The following is a 19,977-nucleotide window of genomic DNA, read 5'->3' as shown; positions in this document are numbered from 1 at the left end:
AGCGTTGAGTGAATGACCTGAGCGTTCAAGATAACTTGGGAAGAGCTGCTGTTTCATCACTACGAAGTTGATTGTATGGAATGCGTCCTCGTGATTTTACAGCTGAACAGTAAGCTAAAATGAGCCAAGTGACCTTGCTGCATGCAACAGTTGAATAAGCAATTGAAAGGAAATTAGATCTACAGTGGTGACAAATGAAAGTATGCTCATGCAAACTATGGCGTTACTCGTGAAACAATGGTTTGCCTATTTCAGTGATGGGAAACCTGTGCCAATTGCGCCAACTGGAGATTACTGCTCCAAAAGGGTATTTTTGTCTAATTTGTGCCATTGCTGTGCTACTAGGTGCTTTTGGAACCAAAAGTAATGTTGACAGCACGCATCACGAGTGGATAATACAGGTGGTCGCCATATGAACACTTCTGCTGCTGCAAACGTAAAGTTTTGCAAAAGCATGGAATCGGCCGATCAATTATTCAGACTTCCACGCGATTGTGGTGTTGTCTCTTCTGGTAACGATTGGCGAAGAACAAAAGCGATGTGGCGACTACCGGAAAGAGCGCCAGTATGACTTATCGCCGACAAATAGCCTATGCGTGTGGCGTAGCGCCACTTCAAGCCTACTGCATGCTTTTAATAGCCGGCAATTACATGAGAGCGCTGAGGCGTCGATGCTGCCGCCTCAGTCGTTGCGCGGGACTGTGTTCAGCGTGCACCGCTTTTTGCTGAAACTACATCAGCTCGTTGTCGCGCGGTTGAGCGTTGTAAATCGTGAGCACTGAGACAGCAAATGTAGTACATCCTTTCATGAAGCGACAACCCAAACGCGCCTCCATCTGCTGCGAAGACCACGAGGGCATTGCTTGCAGAAAGCTTGCATCGTCGCGTCAACGCAACAGGCTTCTCGCCGTATCTGCCTTTACACTGCGCATTGTTTAAAGCACGTCTCAGCACATACAGACATGATGAAATGCATATTCTCTTGTTACTTGCCCTTACACTAGGTATTACAACAGATACAGCAAGGTCATTTTTAGTCAACATTCAAAACAGGCAGTCTTTCTGCTGTGGAACTCGCACAGCAAAAAAAAAAGGAAACAAGTGTGTAAATCTGCTTTCTGTTGTCTACTAAAAGATTAGCCTGCTTAATCAAGGTTGACTGTCTGTCTCGCACATGCATGTATGTGACAGAGTTTTTATGCTTTAGTGTCTAACCTGCATCGTTCTTCACTGACTATGCGCACATACTTGTTATCTGGGTACAGTGTTGGGCATGTCCTCCCTTTCATTAGTCTTTTGTACTGTTGTTTGAGTACATCACAAAGCAGTTTCACCACAAAAAAGGTAGCCAGAGAAAGTTTATGTACATTTATTGTGAAACAATTCGTCACTGTGCACACAAAACGGTTAATTTTATGACTGCACCTGAAACGCACTTTACTAACAGTTACTGTTTTCGGCATCAGATTTGAGCAAAATGCCACCGACAAGTGTTGCTATAACAAAAATTTACACCCATTAGGGTGAATCTTGAGGGTAAATGTACTTTCTGTATTAGGTATCACGATACCGCAAAAATACTCTTGCCTGCCTTGCTTGCAGTTCTTTTCTTGAATATACCTCACCCATCCTTACTCTCTCGTCAAAATGCCAAATCACAGCGATAATCCTGAAGTACTATTCGGAGTGCACAGTTCATAAAAGAAAAAGCATGCAAGACAGGTGACAATTACCGATGCTTAACGCAAGATCAGCTGCAGTGTGTGCAAACATTCTCGAATGCACAGCTGCAGTTTACACAGCAGAAGCTACTGTGGCTCCTCAGTAGAGGCAGCGCAACACGTGCGCTTCTCTCATCGAGCGCACTCACACGCGGCTTTGCTCGCCGACGGTAGAACAGATTCAACTGGGGAACCAAGAACTGCATATAATAGCGTAAGTCTGCTTCGTCTTGTAATTGCTTTACTCGTAGAACGCTAGAGGTGCGGTGTGGTCAAGCACGACCAGCTAGTGTGCCCAACAGACCCTTCTCTCGGTGCCGCGTAACCCCTACGCTTTTGTCACACCGGTGGAACCCCATAATGTCAATGTCTAAAAAAGTCCGCCCTCTCCGTTCCCCTGCTGCTTCTCCCGTGCTTCCGTCCAGGCTTTTGCGATGGTGCGCTTCATCTCGTCATCGCCTTCGTCGTACAGCTGCTTCATCATGTTCATCAACGAGGAGCCTGGGTCACCTCCATCCATCTCGGTCTTTGGAACCCTGCACGAGAGGGAAAGAACAGTACATTTACGGTGACACATCAATGTGAAGAATAAGCCGTCCAATTCGGTATTTGCGACGACTTGGCATTTTTTGTGACCACGCTTGGCTGCGACGCGACTTATTTTTTCAAAGTTTCTCACGCAGGTTCCCACGTCTGACAAAACCTGAATGGCGCATTCTCTGCATGCCCTGACCATTTTGTTTTGATATAACCTGGATGGGGCCCCTCCATTTCAATGATTATTATATCTCCAGCTACCAGTGTCTCTTTTGAGATTTTTGAAAAATAGGTATGCCACATATTGTCAACCTACAAATTTCCAATGTAAACAACTGCCCTTCAGTTATTTAAGAAGTTAATGATTGCTTAAATTTCTCTACTAAATTGACTTAAAGTGCGACAAGGTTTTTCTGCTTTGGCATGGAGTTTGCTCGCAAGGACGACAGAGGCCCGACAGCCATAGCATTTTCATTAAAATCCGAGTAGTCTTCAAAAAAAATTATAAAAAGGCATTGCAGGGCCTTTTCACCGGAGAAACCCACGTATAGTATGGAATTCTTCGAGTTTTCATGTTTTAAGATTTTGGCCTTAGACTATACGCAAATCCCAAGAATTTTCAACCAAGAATTCAGTTTCGGTTTAGGCACTGTGCAGCACTATCATCATCATCAGCTGCCTTTAACAGGAATGTGATCTCGTGTGCCAAAACCATCGGCAACTGTGCTACGTGGCGGCAGTTTGGTGTAGATGAGCGAAGCATTCAGTGTTGGGGGAAGCAGAAGCAAGTCCTCTTTGTTGTGTGCAGCAGCCTGAAAAGAAGTTTCCCGAGGCCGAAAAATGAAGCGCCTTCCAATGTTGAACATAAATTGACAGATTTCATTTGGGAGCAACAAAGCTCTGCTGGGGATTCGCTACTTGTTCACACCACGTTTCAGTGTAGCCTTTGTGAAGCACCTAATGCGCGACTCCTACGTGCCGAGCTTGTCATCGTCTCGGGAAGGCAACCCAGCAGCAGCCGCTTTACGTGCGCCTAAATAAGCAACTTAAGGACCACGTCAAGTGCGTGTTTATAAAGTGAATGAGGACCGGAAGCGACTCCTGCCGGACGGCTGAAAGAGGCCTCGCCAGTGACGCTGTACACATGGATTGCCGAAGCTTAGGTCAGCATTCCTGAGGCACTCAGTACCTTCAAGAAGTGCTAGACTTCAAATGCCCACGATAGCCCTGAAGATGAGGGGCTATGAGAGGACATCTCTTTATTATCATTATTATGTGTGGTTTTACATCCCAAAATCATGTTACGATTATGAGAGACACTGTAGTGGAGGGTTCTGAAAATTTTGACAATCTGGTATTCTTTAACGTGCACTGACAATTCGAGTACACGGGCCTCCACCATTTCGCCTCCATCGAATAGCGACTGCGGCAGCCGGGATCGAACCCGCGACGTCTGGGTCAGCAGCCACGCACCCTAGCCACTGATCTACCAAGGCAGACAGAGGACATCTGACTAGAAAGTTTCGGAATAAGGTGCGTTGGGCAATGATGAATAAATATGTGAATAAATGTATTTAGTTTCAGTTTAACATGGCCTATATCAGGGTGAAAACTTCTAGCATTCGCTATCCCTGAAATGCACCCCAGACTTTGAGTGGGTCCGGCCTATACTTGGGTTTTTAACGGTAATTTACTGAAGCGCAACAATAGACAACAGAATTGTAAACTTTCGAAGTTCTATAACTGACTCAAAAGTATTGCAACTCCTTGTGAGCAATGACATGGCCATAACCCATAGGCTGCTGCCATCACTTAATCGCATCACTGAAAGATGAATGATGCTGGCTTTTGGTGAGAAACACAATGAATTTTCTTCCACTTACTTTGGTTCTTTTGCCTTCTTATCGAGTCCACTGATGTCTGACCACTTGTCAGCGGACGTCTTTCGTAGGAACACGGCTACCATGTCGGTCTTCACCTGCATGAGGAAGCAGGAATCTTTATGAAGGTGACACTGCTTACTACTACGTACGATGTTACACGATAAGTATTCAGTTACAACTCGCTCATCATGGTAAACATACCGAAAGCACTACAAACCTGCCAAGGCTACTGAGTGATCACACAAGCAGGGCAACTGCAATGCCAGCGGGCCCAATCTCTACACTATTCTACGCAGTTATACAAGGTAGCATACTTAGAGACAATCGTAGACAGCAGACCCAGACGCAATGTGGAGAGGCATAGCTAGGTAGACAGACTTTCGGTAAACCGAAATCTGTAAAACAAAATTGTTGCTTAAATGTAACAACTCTGTCTGATATATTCGCCTTGTACTTACATTCTGCACCCCTGTTTATCTCTCCGTAACCGAAACTACCATTAAATGGAACATATTTTCTCGGTCTCTTTAGGTTTCGTTTTACGAGAGTCCGCTGCACAATTGTTGCACAACTTTGCAATGTCTGTGCCGTCATACATGGTGCAAGAAGCACGGTGCAGTGCTACTGCCAACAGTGTCGCACAATACAGAAGTGCAGTACTCGCAGATTGAAACAAGTCGTGTAGGGCTAAGTAATGTACTTTCCTTTCACCTGATTCAGTTCGAGATGTATCTGTGTATTTTAGACTCGAAGCCGTAGATCACAGCCAGCATTACCTTAGAAATGACATTCGTCACAATATAACATGGTTATCTCGAGCTAATGTGCATGCCAGCATTATACAGTAGACTCTCAGTAAACTGAAATCTGTTAAACGGAACTACCGCTTAAACGGAACTATTGCCTCTGCAATACTTGGTTTCGAGCTTGTATTCTGCACCCATGTTCATCTATCTGTAAACGGAACTCCTGTTTAATAAAACATATTTTCTTGGTCCCTTCAGGTTTCGTTTACCGAGGGTCCACTGTGCTAAAAAATTTGACGCTGCGTTTGAATCTATGAGTATTATACACGACACGGTTCACCTTTTTTTTCTGCATCTGGCGTGTTGTCAGGGGCTCATTTGATCCCTGCAATACGCCCCAACTCTTTATCACCATATGATCAAATACAAATTATGCCTTGCATCTCGTGCGCAGCACCAGTTCTGAACATTTTTGAAGAGACGCCGATGTTCCGCTGTTTATAACGTGTTCTAACAAAAAAGAAACAACGGCAAACAAATGTCAACAAGGTGACAATATTACAAAAAGTTCTTGCAGCAGCAGCTCCTAATCAAGTGTCTTTGTACATCACCAGGTAGGCCAGGCCAACTTTAATTATTTATTTTTTGCTGTTTTCCTATGCATTCCTGCATGCAATGAGGTGGGACAAAAACGGCACTTCTGAATAATGCCACTTGGAGGTGAAATGAAGACATCTTGGCTCGGTGAACTTTGGTGCTTGTGCACAATTTTAGTTAATTTCTCAATCTGCTGTCGCCAAGCTACCACAACCTGAACTGTGCTCTTCTAGCTAAATCCTTTTCGATACAGCATTAATTGATAACTATTAGAGATGCTGAAACAAGAGGCTTCTTCTGAAAACTTGTAGTCTTCCTTTGGCATTTCTGGTGATCTCCTGGGTCAGTGCCAGGCTTTTCAAGACTTCTACAATCTCTAGAGAACACATGCATTCATCACGGTGAAAACTCGACAATTGACCAGAAAAAAAAACTACTGTTCACTGCAGCCACTGCAGACAAAACTGTAATTGCTATCAAAATGATCATAGATAGCATCTGCGCAGTTCACATGCGTCAAGTCAAAACTGAAACTATTTTGCCACACATCATGGACGGCAACCACACTGTTCTGAAGCACCACAACCACCAGCACAGTGGCAACTGATGGTGGTAAGTACAGGTACGCGAGGCGTTAAGCTTCATGACCTTTCCGTCATTTTCATACAGTTCAGAATGATGGAAATGATGACAATGCCAATTGCATTGCGCCTCGTTTTGGGTGGATGCTACTAACATCATTTTCACATTCTTCTGTTGCACATGTACGGCCTTTCACAGTGGCACACTTTGGTGGCCACAGCGCTTAACCAGGGCGCAGCCAAATGCATCCAAATTACCAGAAGTTTTGTGTCGTTAAATAATGCATGTGCTTTCTGTGACCATATGTCACACCTGTATTTTCTTTTGTAAAAAATTGACAAGGGTGAAATTAACTATTACTGTACAATGACAGGCCTTGATGAACTTGATTACAGTCCCAGTAGCCGTCACAAGAACTCAAACCTGCAACATTTTGATTATTAAGATTTACCCTATACTTTTGCTTCATAATTGAATGCACCCTCCAAACATGAGTCAGTCTTTCTTTTTCCAAGAAAAAAAAAGAGCTCGCAATGCACTAATAGAGCACTGCACTTCCCTTTTCCTGTCGTCACCATAGCAACCTCTTACCTTGTGGTAGCTAGAGTCTGGAGCAATGTCGTTCAGAAGATTGGTGATCAGCAGGTGGTGATTCCGGCCGGCCAGCCCATTGACCTCTAGTTCTAACCGCCTGCAGAGAAAGACCCATACGACTATTACCACACACTGCTGTCAGATGTAGAACGTAGTCATATCACGGGATATAGGACACTGACATTCACCTAGCACAAAACACTTCGCACGCTTGTCAGTCTCCGCATCATGGCCTGTTTTAGCTGCAGCACACCTCAGACCAACCTGGCTGTCTTATTCTTTGCCTGATACGAGGGTATGATTACGAAAACGGTTTGGAGGCACTTTTAAGATGGGACCCGTCGTGATGGTTATTGGCTCCACCTATGCTGCACACTATAAAGTCCTTAGAACAGCAGCAGCAGCAGCGGAGGTGACAGCAACAACTGGGTCTTATGCACAAATACCATCATGGTGAAGCCACAACTACAAGCCTGCTACGCTTGAACTGTTCATATCGGCCGCCAACTCGTGAGACATTGGCCAGCAGTGCGCACGGTTTTCAGTTTATCTTCCACAGCATCATTTTGATGTCACGGAGCTTTGACAACACTGGACAAAAATTAGTGAAATGAGAATATTCCAACTTGAAACGTAGCGAACGCAGTCTCTCGAAAATCAGCTTTTGGCCATGCGAATCTCAGATGCATTGCACTTACTCTGTGTCTGTGATCATGTTAGCCCTCGAATTATGTTTAATGAAGCCTTCCATTATACGCATCCGGGAAGTTCGACACGCATTTCTTGCACTGCTCACAAGCATGTGGGACACGTTCATGTGCAAGAAGAGACTTCACAAGTTTGTTCAAGTGTTTAGCCACTGCACATATTGTCTACTTCCAACACTAGGAGTGTGCTATGTAGATGCGATGTGTTCGAGGCCCGAAGACGTCACAACTGGCCAATTTTTTGAGTAACAATGTGCTACACCAAAATAGATATGTTGTTTGGACCAACAGTTTGGGAATAGCTCCCCATATTGATTTTGCTTGACCACCCTATCATGTTAACTAAATAAGTGTAAATGGGTGGCTTTGCAAATTACCCAACACTACTGAAGCGAAGCCATCACTGTAAGAATTGAACCCGTAACCTCAAGCTCAGCAACGCAACAGCACAGCCACAAAACTACCATAGTACATACAAAGCACTGCACGGGCATTTTAGGCCTGCTTTTTTTTTTTTCTGCGGCATCAGTTCTGACATTACACATCACACACGTCTTGGGTATCAGTAAATAGCAAAGTTCACTCACCGTGTGCCAAATGCAGACTTGATGCTTTCAGCGGCAAGCTCATGCACTCCAGGCAGCGTTACATACAGCTTAACAAATTTGTCCGACTGGTCCCACGCTGCAAGGCACCAAGCAGAACAGATGTTGTGGGTTCAGATATGTGATGTAAAGAGAGACACTATATAGTTCTGAATGAATTATAAAAAGGTTTTCATGCCCAAGTTTCAGGGTTAGGCAAAGGCATGCATGTACAGATGAATGCTAGTGAACATGAACACCAATGGTCACAATCAGACCATTGACCACCTTGATCGTCTGCTCAAGTGAGACAGGTCTTTCTTAATTTACAGTTGCTTAACAGATAGACCAGTGTATGCAATCTCAAACTTGTAACAACTTGTACAGGCAGCAGACATGTAACTAGGAGGCTGCTCAAAGGAGCAACCTTTGTTTTTCCTTACAAATAAGCAGACAAGTCTATCAATGACGAACCTAGTGGACACGCTCATTGGAAAAGTGAAATTAGTGCCTGCAGCCACCTAAATGCATAAAATGCGAGCTGTGCAGCATATTAGCAATGCAGTACTAAATGTGCAAATTGTTTCTCAACCACAAAGCCGCGCTAGTGAACCAGGTTGTGCGTGTGGGCTTACCGTAATTGGTAATCTTGGTTGTAAAAGGGGTGTTTCGTGACTGCTGCGATGCACTCGGCTTGGCCTCTGCACCAGGCGCTCCGACGGCCCCTTGCCTCTCCCGCTCGCGGATCAGCTCTGTCTCGAGTTTGCGAACCTCGATGGACATAATCTGCTGCACCCGACTGCGTTGCGCACTAGCCTCGAGGGCGCGCAACTCTGCGATGTCCTGCTCCAACTGCAAGCAAAACAAAGTAAGTTAGCACTGTTGACTCAATGCTTGCAGCTAGAAAACACTGCCAAGCAAAATTTGCACATATAACAATCTTTGTAAGTGGTGGAAATATTTGCCAATTGGTCGAATACTGCCGATACATGGGGCAACAATCAAGGTAATTTACGTACAATGTAAATAACACAAATCAACATAAGTGCACTCATTGCAGGGCAAAGGTCTCTTTCATATTGCACCATGCAACCATGTCCTGTGCTTGCTGCTGCCAAGTTACCCTGAAAACTTCTTAATTTCATCTGTCCAACCAACTTTCTGTCTACCTCGCACATGTTTTTCTTCTCTTGGAATCCAGTCAGTCACTCTTAATAACCATTAGTTATCCTGCCAATGAGTTACGTGCCTAGCCCATGTCCATTTCTTCTTGATTTCAGCTATTATATCCTCGACACCCATTTGTTCCCTGACCAGCTCTGCTGCCTTCCTGTCTCTCAAGATACGCTTATCATTTTCTTTCCCACTGCTCACTGCATCATTTTCAGTTATAAGGTAAACGTTTTTTGTAGGATTCCATGTTTCTGCTGCGTAGGAAAGTACGACAGATATGGTTCTGTTCTATACATTTCTCTTGTGGGATATTGGTAAACCATCATTCGTAACTTGATAATGCCTGTCCACATGCACTCCCCCCCACTCTTCTAGTCCAGTTTGATGGGTCAGCTTTGCAGCCACTATCTTTTTGAGGCAAGCATATCCTTTCAGCACTTCCAATGTCTTACCATATATATCGCAAAGTGATGTTCTCTGTCGAGACTTTACATTACATTACTTTTCTGCATACTAGCTTTCAGAACAACCGTTCTGCTTGCTTTGTTCAATTCAGCAATCATAACTTCCTGAATTACTCACCAAAGCAATGTCACCAGAAAATTGCAGGTTACCAAGGTACTCTACGTTACCAAGGTACTCTAAAACAAAATATCAGTACAAGATTAGAATGTCGATTCAATTACACAGTTCCATTCGGTTGCACTAGAGAAATGTCTAGGGACAAACACGTTCATTCGAAAACGTGCAGCAAATGGAAACGACGGGGTCCATTGAGCTGAACATTGACAGAACACCAGAAAATTGCAGGTTACCAAGGTACTCTAAAACAAAATATCAGTACAAGATTAGAATGTCGATTCAATTACACAGTTCCATTCGGTTGCACTAGAGAAATGTCTAGGGACAAGCACGTTCAATCGAAAACGTGCAGCAAATGGAAACCACGGGGTCCATTGAGCTGAACATTGACAGAATAACTACAAGGCTTTTGACGTACACCCCCACGGCTATTGGCGCTTCTATCTCGAATGATTTAGCAACTACAACCGAAAGAACAATGGCTGTGCTGTGACTACGCAGAAACGCGCGCGACAGCTCGCGTTTTCCCCATGCATTCATTGCGGCCTTTGTGAACATTCACTCGTTGTAAGCGACACAAGCGACAGCCAGGTTGAGGTGGAGGACATTACTCTAACCACTTACCTCGTCGATTTTTGGCATTTTTATACAACGGCAGGAAGTTACAAATACAGCGATACCGAAATCGACTCGATCACGCCGTCACGTTCTTTTTGTTCACGCCGTAGAAATTACTAGAACCTGCTAGAGTGCGCCAAACACTAGTTTAGCTTCAATGTTGTATTAGAGGGCGCAAAAAAAAAGCTAGTATTATGGGATGGTATTAGACAAAACGTGTGCCACATTTTACAACATAATAATGTTTTTTGAAACCAAACTACCAAGAAAAATAAAACAATTATATTAAAGCAGTTTTTGTTGAACAAAACACACTAAAATACTATTTTTTGCGGTTTTCAAGAAACAAAGTGGTATGCACTAGAAAAATAAAATAATTCTAATTACTTTTTTAAAACATATTACTTTGTGTTAACAACGGATTATGTGACATCAACTTATGTTTAGCTACGTTTTTGAGAGCTTGTGCCTGTTCAACCGACCGCAAGTGACAGCGTCATCATGACCAAGAGGCCTTTAGGGCGCTTGATTTAAACAGCCTATTTTGTCGAGTGCTGTTTCTGATTGATCGATATGTGGTGTTTAACGTCCCAAAACCACGATATGATTTTGAGAGATGCCGTAGTGGAGGACTCCAAGAATTGCAACCACCCAGTGTTCTTTAACGTGCACCCAACGCTGAGCACACGGGCCCACAGCATTTTCGCCTCCATCGAAAAGGCAGTCGCGTTTCGATGCCGCGACCTGCGGGTCAGCAGCTGAGCCACTATACCACCGTGGCGAGGCAAGTGTTGTCTCTTGCTATCACCAACACGAACACACGTGCTTCGCGACTACTTGAAATGATAATATTAAAGTCCTGGGGCAGAGTGATGCATTTTAATTTTGCTTCACAGATTAGAGTGCGCCGCTGTGGTGTATCAGTGCTCGGCTGCGGACCCAAAGGTCGCGTATTTGATCCTGGCCGTGGTGGTCGCGTTCTTCCAAGATTCTGGTACCCTTCTTTGTCAAGAGAAGCTTCCTATATAAGGTGGCCATTTCTTCTAACAAAAATTCTCCTCCACCTTTCAGGAGGTTCGTCGATACCTTGTCTTCCCTAGCGGTTTTGCCTCTTTGCTTTCCTTCTAGGGCTTTCCTTAATTCCCCTGTCGTTACTGGCAGGGTGTAGGATTCCTCTGGACAATATTGTTTCTCACGATATAATCCTGGTTGTTTTGGCTTCTCTACGGCTATCTGTAGAACTCCTCTGCCACCTCAACTATGCTATCGAGATTGGTTATGACAGTGCTTTCAATGTTCCCCAATGCTTATATACATCCGATTTTGGCCTATGCACAAGTTTGCCTTCACAGTTTTTTTTTTTTTTTGCTTCTGCCGCTTCTTACAGCCTGCTCAATTCTATTCATGTCATACTTTCTCATGTCGGCTACGTTACGCCTATTGATTAACTTTGAAAGGTCCACTATAGCTCGATTTTGTCGCTTGCATTTGAGGCGTTCATAGTTTTCCGTCTCTTAATAGGATTTTTCATCTCCTGAGATAGTTTGCCAGTGTCCTGTCTAGTGACTGTACTTTAAGACGTCAGGAACTTGAAAAACTACAGGCCGATTAGCTTACTGTTCGTTCTCGTCAAACTATTTACAAAAATTACATTGGAGTTCAATCAGCCAAGATACCAAGAGGAATTTCGTAGAGGCTACCCCACAATAGACCATATTCATACTATCAGTCAGGTAATATAGAAATTCGCGGAATACAATCAACCTCTATACGTAGCCTACATAGTTTACGATAAGGTGTTTGACCCAGTCGAGACATCAGCAGTAATACAGGTACTACAAAATCGGGGCATCGAAAAACTGTACATAAACATACTGGGAGAAATCTACAGTGGATCCACAGCCACCAGAGTTCTTCATAAAGAAAGTGACAGAATCTCAATAAGGGTGTAAAGCAGGGAGACGAGATCTCTTTAATGCTATTCACCGCGTGTTTACAGGAGCTTTCCAGGACCCTAGACTGGGAAGAGTTAGGGATAAGATTTAATAGAGAGTATCTTTGTAGCCTGCGATTTGCTGATGACATAGCCTTGATGAGTAACTCAGGGGACAAATTGCATCTTAAACGAATATTAGCGTGACGAAAAGAGGGATGGGAAAGAAAAGACAAACTACAGCGCTGACTCGCAACTAAAGCTTATTCCAAAAAGAAGCGGAATATATAACATCTGAAAAAGCAAAGCAAATACAAGAAAAGAACCATCGCGCAAGCTCAAGGTGACAAAACTCTACAAAACGCTGTGCGGCTGATGAAACGTGCAAGCTATCTGTGATGATATGAAACTTCTGCACCTGATAGTGTTAGGGAAGGCTGGCTGATGCATGCAATTATAACCTTCCAGTGACATATAGAAAGCTTCCATGATTTCTCAGGACCGTTGGTCTTTGTGGCGATGTAGGATTTCCGTCTTATCAAAATAAAGATTACATCCATTTCTTTGGCAATTAATGGCCAAATGAGAACCTGTGTCATTACGCGAATGCTCCTGGATTCTTATACTGACGCATCCACCATAGTTTGCCCAATGTTAACCCTATTGCAAGAACATGATATCTTGTATACTGCATTGGTTCAACACTCAATGAATTTACTCTTTTGATTTATCGCGCATTTTTTTTCCTTGTGCCATAATTTTCCCGGTAAAGATGGAAGTGCACCAACTCACCCAATTGTCCTTTCTGATGAGACAAATTACAGCTGATTATTGAACTGGACACGGAAATCAGAAAAGTAGGTTTGAAAATTAATATGCACAAAACGCAATGTGCAACAGTCTCGCAGAAAACAGCACTTTGCGATAGGTGGAGAGACACTGGAAGTTGTAAAGGAATATGTCTGCTTAGGGCAAATAGAAACCACGGAGCCGAACCGTGAGAGTTAAATAACTTGAAGAATAAGATGGGGTGGATCACATTCGGCAAGCATTCCCAAATCACGAATGATAATCTTCCATTAATCCTCAAGAGGAAGGTATATAACAGCTGCATCTTGCCAGTACTTACCTACGAAGCAGAAACTTGGAGGCTTACAAAGTGGCTTCAGCTTAAATTGAGGACGGCGCAGCGAGTGATGGAAGGTAAAATGATAGGTGTAACCTTGAGAGACAAAAAGATAACAGAGTGGGTCAGGGAACAAACTGGGGTTGATGATATCATAGCTAAAATCAAAAAGAGGAAAGGGACAAGGGACGGGCAAGTTGCACTTAATTGGATGACCACTCGTCATTTAGAGTAACTGACTGAATTCCCAGAGAAGACGAATGCGTGAAGGTGAGACAAGATTAGACAAAGATATATATAGTTCTCACTGAAGACGCTCATTTTACGTTTTCATTGAAGAACCAAATTTATTCTTCGAAACACATTGGTCGCAGCTACGCACCCCACAAATCATATTTGCACAAGCGATGCTCCAGCAACTGAATATAAAAATTAACTATTGGCCCAATAGGTAACGTCAATGCTTAGCATACAATTCGATGATATATTTTCTCATAACGGGAAACAATTGGTACATAGTTACTTAAAGAACCACTTAGCTCACCTGGAGATAAGCAATATCATTGCGACTGATGCATCTGTATCAAAAGAAAAGGCTGGGGTTGGTATCTTTTGACTGGTCCTTTTTGATTCGACTACCAGACTATACCATGTTATTCATTGCAGTTTGCATTTGCGCACTACATGACGGCACCCGGTATATCAAAATTTACTCGTACTTCATATCTTTGCTTGGACCCGAGTACCGTAGTACGGTTCTAAGTCGAATACAGCTAAGCTTTCATAGAATACGATACCTTAAGCAATAAACAAAAGAGCGTGGAGTCCATCCTGAAGTGTGATTTCATATCCCCAGAAGTATAAAGGTAAAACAATACAGTTGCAGTCGCGGCCGGTGTAGCGTCAAGATCAAATTGCCAGTGAGTCACTTGGCTGAAAAAAAAAATAGAAAAGCTTTCAGTTATGTTTTCTGCTCATCACTTGGCCTTTTTTTCTTTTTTTTTTTACTTGGACATCCACACAAAGCTGCCTTTATGTTTGGACATTATTTTCACACAAAAAAAATAAAAATGCGCTTCAACGCAGGAAACTGTGTGGAGTATAATGAGGAAGAACTAAGGAGTTTAACTCCTTATGAAGAATAGCACCTGTTTTCAAAACGAAAGTTACATATGATACGCTGCATAAGTGATTTGCCACAACTATATATCAACAGCGTTAGCAGTACATCCTGTGTCGCATGGCTAAAATGCCCCTTGAGCGCGTTGATTCAAAGTCGATGACGCTAGATGTCAATCTACACAACTTTTGCTTCGTTCGCATGACCAGCGTTTGTACGTAGTGGCGGAGCAAGGTACGTATACCTCTGGTATAACGTTCGGGCGAGGATTCATGCTTATATAGATGCCGAATTACAGACGAAAGTACCTGCGACGGAAAACGCTTCATGGTTCCCTAATAAGCTTAAAGTGGCCCGTACGTCCGCAGCAGATGTCGACCTAACAGCGTGCAAAGCCCCCGTCAGCACGCCCTTTCATCTATGAGAGGCATTTATCTTCTAGCGCGCGAATTCCAGTAACCGCCAATGAGGGTGGCGATTTGGGCTTGTTGGTACGGTTGCATGATGATGGATGGTAGCGCAGACAACGAACACGGACAAGAGAAGAGTGTTGTGTCTATGTGCCTTCTCTTGTCCGTGTTCGTTGTCTGCGCTACCATCCATCATCATCCAGTAACCGCGCCGGTGTCGACTGTTGAACAGCCAACGCGTGGCCACACGCGCGCACCTGTGCAGGAGACAGAGAACAGCTACGGCGGAGAGCCATTCGAAGAAGTAGGTCGTTAATAAAAATTGGCCGCGTAATTGCGAACGGTTGCAGTGTAGCGCGCATGCGTGTAATTGTATCCGCTTTTGGCCTTGCTCGCGCGTTTCGTAGAAACCCGACAGTGACGCCTCCTTGTGTCGTAGTCGGCTCCGAAACATCGACACTTCCTTCATTAATGGGCACCTCGCTGCGGGGCCATTTAATTGGGGCTGAGTATCGCGCGCCGTTGGCGAGAGCGCCGTTGGAGGTCGCTGCTCTCGCGAAACTGCTGCCCACGGAGGAAGGAAAGGTGTTGCTGCCCCTTGCTCGGTGCTGTTCTCTACTGCGTCTGTTTACAAGGACAGCGCAGCCATGTGAGAGTTGTTTCTCCTTTAATTACCCATACATGACGCGTCTATCTGTGCATAAGCACAATTTTATGTGTATATATACGAAAACAAAAACAGCGTGATTACTGACTATTAATTAGAGCTCGGCATTCGTGTTTCGATGATATGCATCTTTTTTTAGTGATTTTGTTCAAGTGCCGATAGTCCACACAGAAACGCCAGGTATTGTCTTTCTTTTTAGCTAGAACTGCAGGAGACGCCCACAGACTCGAAGAAGGCTCAATAATGCCCTTTGTGAGCATTCTGTCAACCTCCTGTTGAATAACTTGGCACTATGATGGGGACACTTGGTAATGATGCCTGTGCATCGGAGCCGCATCACCAGTATCTATGTGCCGGTGGTGCTTGAACTGCGAGGTCTGACCATGGTTTTCGAGAAGAAATGGAAGCTTCGGCAATGTTTGCAATATCTTCCATACCTGCGAGTACCTCAACAAAGGTCATAATGAAAGTATTCCTGGGACTCCAATGGAATCGCTATGATTAGGGCATTCACTGCAAGACTTATTTTGTAGTGATTGCCCTAATTTATATTGCAGTTTGTTTTTTCGTTGTGGCCAGTCGTTATATGCGACTTTAACGTACCGTTGAAGTTTCGCTAACGTTGTTGCCACTACTTCATTTATTGTTATGTTTATATCTAGCATTTGTAATTTACCACTATTTCTTTTTCTTTTTTACTGTAGAGCAGAGAAACACCGAGTAGTGGCCGAGACATGTACTACCACTTTATATACATTTGAACGACCTACTTGAGTAGAACAATCGAAAAACACGCCGTGCCAAGTACTAAACTCGTATCTCTTGTTCGAGCGTGGTCACAAACGAATCTGTTGGCTTTTTTCGCCGACAGATGGCAGCAGTGACGCTGTCTCTATGCGCGTGTCCCGCTCTTTCGCGCTTTACAATGCTTCAATATCTACGACGCCATGCTGCTTGCTTGTGTTTATGCAATGTCACCATCACGAAGCCATTCATACGCAACACCAAGCCCCCATAGTTATCCCATTTGAAACGTAACTCTTCGTAAAGCCCCGTAAAAAAAAAAAAAAAAAAAACAGAGTCAGTCTTAATCACACTTGTCCCGAGCGGTTGAGTGTGCGACTGTGAACGCTGGCGCCTTCTGTAGGTTCTACCTTGCCTGCGTCAGATCCAAGCTTCTGTTTATACTTGAATTATGGCAGAAGCACCTAGCAAGTGATATGAATGTTTGGCATCAATGCCACACATCGTTATTTTTACTAACATCAATATTATGGAAGCCTGCAACTACGATTTATATCTACAATACATTGTTCTCTAGGCTTTACTGCGTAGGAATATATAGGTCCATATCTGGTGTGTGCTTGTACCGTGACCGCATCCAGCGGCCATGCTTGCGCCCTGAAATCTGCTCTATTCTGCAGCGCGCTCACTCATTATCAATATACTCACCTGCAATGTTCTCGATGAAGAGGCTGGTAGCAGTGAATATAAACAAGTAAGTAAATAATGACAAGGTTCTTTATGCATTCCTGTAAGACGAATCGCGAGACGAAAGCCACCTCCATTTGTCTTCTTTATGTCGATGTATTGAACACCCCGCGCTGCCCACCAAAAGCTTTCCGCACCACATCTGGTTTCGTACGGCCTCTGTGATCGGCCTAGCTTGTACCAAACGATGATGTAATGTGATGATGTCATCAAGTGACTTTGCACTTACGTCAGGGTGGAGTCACGATGACCTCATAAATTTGGACCTACAGTGACGTGTTGACGCCGCATGGTGACGTCACCAGGTGATGCATATTTTTGTATCACTCGTGTCGACACGGACCTGTCTGTTCTCGCGTTTGAAAGGGCATATAAGGCTTTCACCTAAATAAATAAATAACGGCATCAGTCTCCGCATAGATTTGCAAAAAATGACGCCTGAAGTGGCTGACTCAGGATAAGTATGAATCAGACTGCCGACGTTGTTCGTTGAATCGCCTTGATGGTTGTGGGCACCGTTAGTGCGTGTAGTGTGCGGATATATTCTTCTTTTTATTGTTTTATACAATGCACGTACTGCAGCCGCGGGAAATGGGGCCGTTAACGACGAACCATCTCCCAGCGGCACCAAACAATGCTCGCATTAGGAACGCCTCCTGACACAGTCGCACGTTCCATGACTTACTCCGTATAGGTATACATTTACGACCAATGCAACGACCGCCCTCCTTCTATGGTGGCCTGCTAGATAGGTTGGCTTACGTTCACGCTGTATCCGCAATGACAGCTTAAGTAGGCGACGGGTGTTGAGCTGCTGAGCTCAAGGAGCTCAAGGCCACGGATTCGTTTCCCAGTCGCATATCGATGGAGGTGAAATGCAGTACCACCCATGCTCTTAAATTTAGGCGCACCGTAAAGAAATAAAGGCGGCCAATATGAACCTGTGGTACCCCATTACAGGGTGCCTCATAGTCGGATAGCAATTTGGGGGCGCAGAATCCCATTACAAATTGATTTAACTGAATACTACATACTTGAGGAAAATTGCGACAGTGTTGGTACTGGTTTACAGAACTTCAAATGAAATAATATTGCGAAAATGAAAGGAACCTCGGAATTTGCAGAGCTGTGAAATATAGATCCACGTGTTAGCTTAATAATGTCTGAATTAAGTTTTTCCTTCAAACTGTTATCTCAGTGAAACTGTTTTGTTCATGGTCTTTTTAAACGCGCCCACGTTTCTTGATATTCCGTTGTATCACACCTGATTTCGGTTTTGTAAACTTTCAAAAATAAATACTGCGAACTAGTGACAACACAGCTACAGACGGCTGTACGCTACAAGCGCTTCAGTGTTGACTTTACACAAGAAAAAGCAGCAACGCTCAGCGTTTTCACTGCCTTATCTGGGCATTGTAGACAACGCCTCTCTCCACCACTGTGCTAAGAATGTGCGAAGTATTGTGCAAGTAGTTGTGCAAAAAACCATACGAAGTATTGAACAACGTTGTACAGTGTATTTGTACAGTGCACCCTGTAATGGAGTACCACAGGTTCATATTGTACGAAGTATTGTACAAGGTATTTTACAAGGTATTGTTCAAAGTATTGTACAAGGTATTTTACAGAGTATCGTACAATGTATTGTCCAATGTATTGTACGAACTATCCTACAAGGTATTTTACTGAGTATCGTACAAAGTATGTTACAATGTATTTTACAATGTATCGTACAAGATAGTTCAAGTATCGCACTAAATAGTTGAAGTTCGAGTGTCGCACTAAATATCTCGCAAAGACACCACTAAGTATTGTACAACAGACTCGAAAAGAATCGAGTTATGTGTGGAAGCGCCTATAGGTGGCATCGGCATCCTTTTTGATTGATTAATTCTTGAGAAGAGGAAAAAAAGGCACCTAATTTCTTTCTGCCTCTATGGCGACACGGCGCAGTGCCTTGTGGGGGAAGGGGGATAAAAAGAATTGTGAAAAGACGAAAACTAGGACAAGGCAAGCGACAGAAAAGAGCGATATGAAAGTTCGGTCGAAGAAGTCGGAGGACGGGGCACCACACGGCGTCAGGAGATCGCGGGCAGCACCACCGGTCAACTTGAACTCCTCCGAACAACTCGGCATCCTTGCGTCTTGGTCAAGGAGGATGCCCCAAGCATCGTTTCTCTCTCACTCTCTCGTTTCTCATCGGCCATTTTCGAACGGCGCACCCGACCGGTATACACTCTGGAAACCCTTCATTTTTAATTTCTTCTCCCTGCTCGGCGCGTTGATCCATCCGGTAAACTGCCCTTCCACGCTTATGTAGTAAGTTTATTCACCTTCATAGCCTACCACCCGCCAATCCCATTGCCATAATCGTCCACAATAAAGCACCGCCATCTATATATAGCTCGAGACCCCGCGGCATCTCTCTCAGCGGAGCGTGCCAAAAACGTGAGAACGGTCGGTCTACATTCGCGAAGCGCCTTTCCCCCACTTTCGCTTTTGTCCTCTTATGGTCTTCGTTTCTACGTCACGGGGGGGAGGAGGGGGATAGGCACTGTGTATGAAGCCAAGTGGGGCATCTGACCCCGACGGAGTGGTCTGGTTTCGTGGAAGACGCTTCGCGGCCAGCAGCTTGCATTCCGGACGTCCTTCCCCCAAAAGTCGCCCCCCCCCTCTTTCCCGTCTGCACTGTCTGGTTGCAGGGTTGCCCAATGACCTCGAGTTCTCAGCCGGCCAGCCACGATTATGTTTCGCAGGGAAGCACAGACCATTAGCGAGAACTCTCCTCCCCTTCCTTCCGCGGCGTCATCTATTTCATTCCACTCTCATGAATCCTGGCGGTGTCATTTGGCGTTATACGAAAGTAAGTGCATAGTAAAAAAAAATGTTCTTCTATTATTTTTTTT

At 44.2% G+C, this 19,977-nt stretch overlaps 1 protein-coding gene across 1 annotated transcript; it reads right to left on the bottom strand.

Moving 5' to 3' along the window:
• Positions 1 to 1,353: 1,353 nt before the first annotated feature.
• On the bottom strand, positions 1,354 to 10,475 carry LOC119174236 (calcyclin-binding protein). The gene is made up of 6 exons (XM_037425066.2): positions 10,331 to 10,475; positions 8,587 to 8,803; positions 7,955 to 8,051; positions 6,658 to 6,757; positions 4,142 to 4,236; positions 1,354 to 2,257 (listed from the first exon to the last, which is right to left on the bottom strand). The coding sequence occupies exons 1-6, from the start codon at positions 10,346 to 10,348 to the stop codon at positions 2,092 to 2,094; spliced, it is 693 nt and encodes a 230-aa protein (XP_037280963.1). The 5' UTR covers positions 10,349 to 10,475; the 3' UTR covers positions 1,354 to 2,091.
• Positions 10,476 to 19,977: the final 9,502 nt, after the last annotated feature.

This window comes from Rhipicephalus microplus, chromosome 5 (genome assembly GCF_043290135.1).
Source record: "Rhipicephalus microplus isolate Deutch F79 chromosome 5, USDA_Rmic, whole genome shotgun sequence".
Lineage (NCBI taxonomy): Eukaryota > Metazoa > Arthropoda > Arachnida > Ixodida > Ixodidae > Rhipicephalus > Rhipicephalus microplus.
This window is presented reverse-complemented; position numbering and strand designations above follow the sequence as displayed.

Bases quoted from the DNA above. Each gene is read 5' to 3' on its own strand.
- LOC119174236 (XM_037425066.2), bottom strand. The intron at 8,052-8,586 runs GTAAGCCCACAC...GGTGCCTTGCAG, and splicing joins AACCAAGATTACCAATTACG to CGTGGGACCAGTCGGACAAA. The intron at 2,258-4,141 runs GTAAGTGGAAGA...CCTCTCGTGCAG, and splicing joins AAGAAGGCAAAAGAACCAAA to GGTTCCAAAGACCGAGATGG.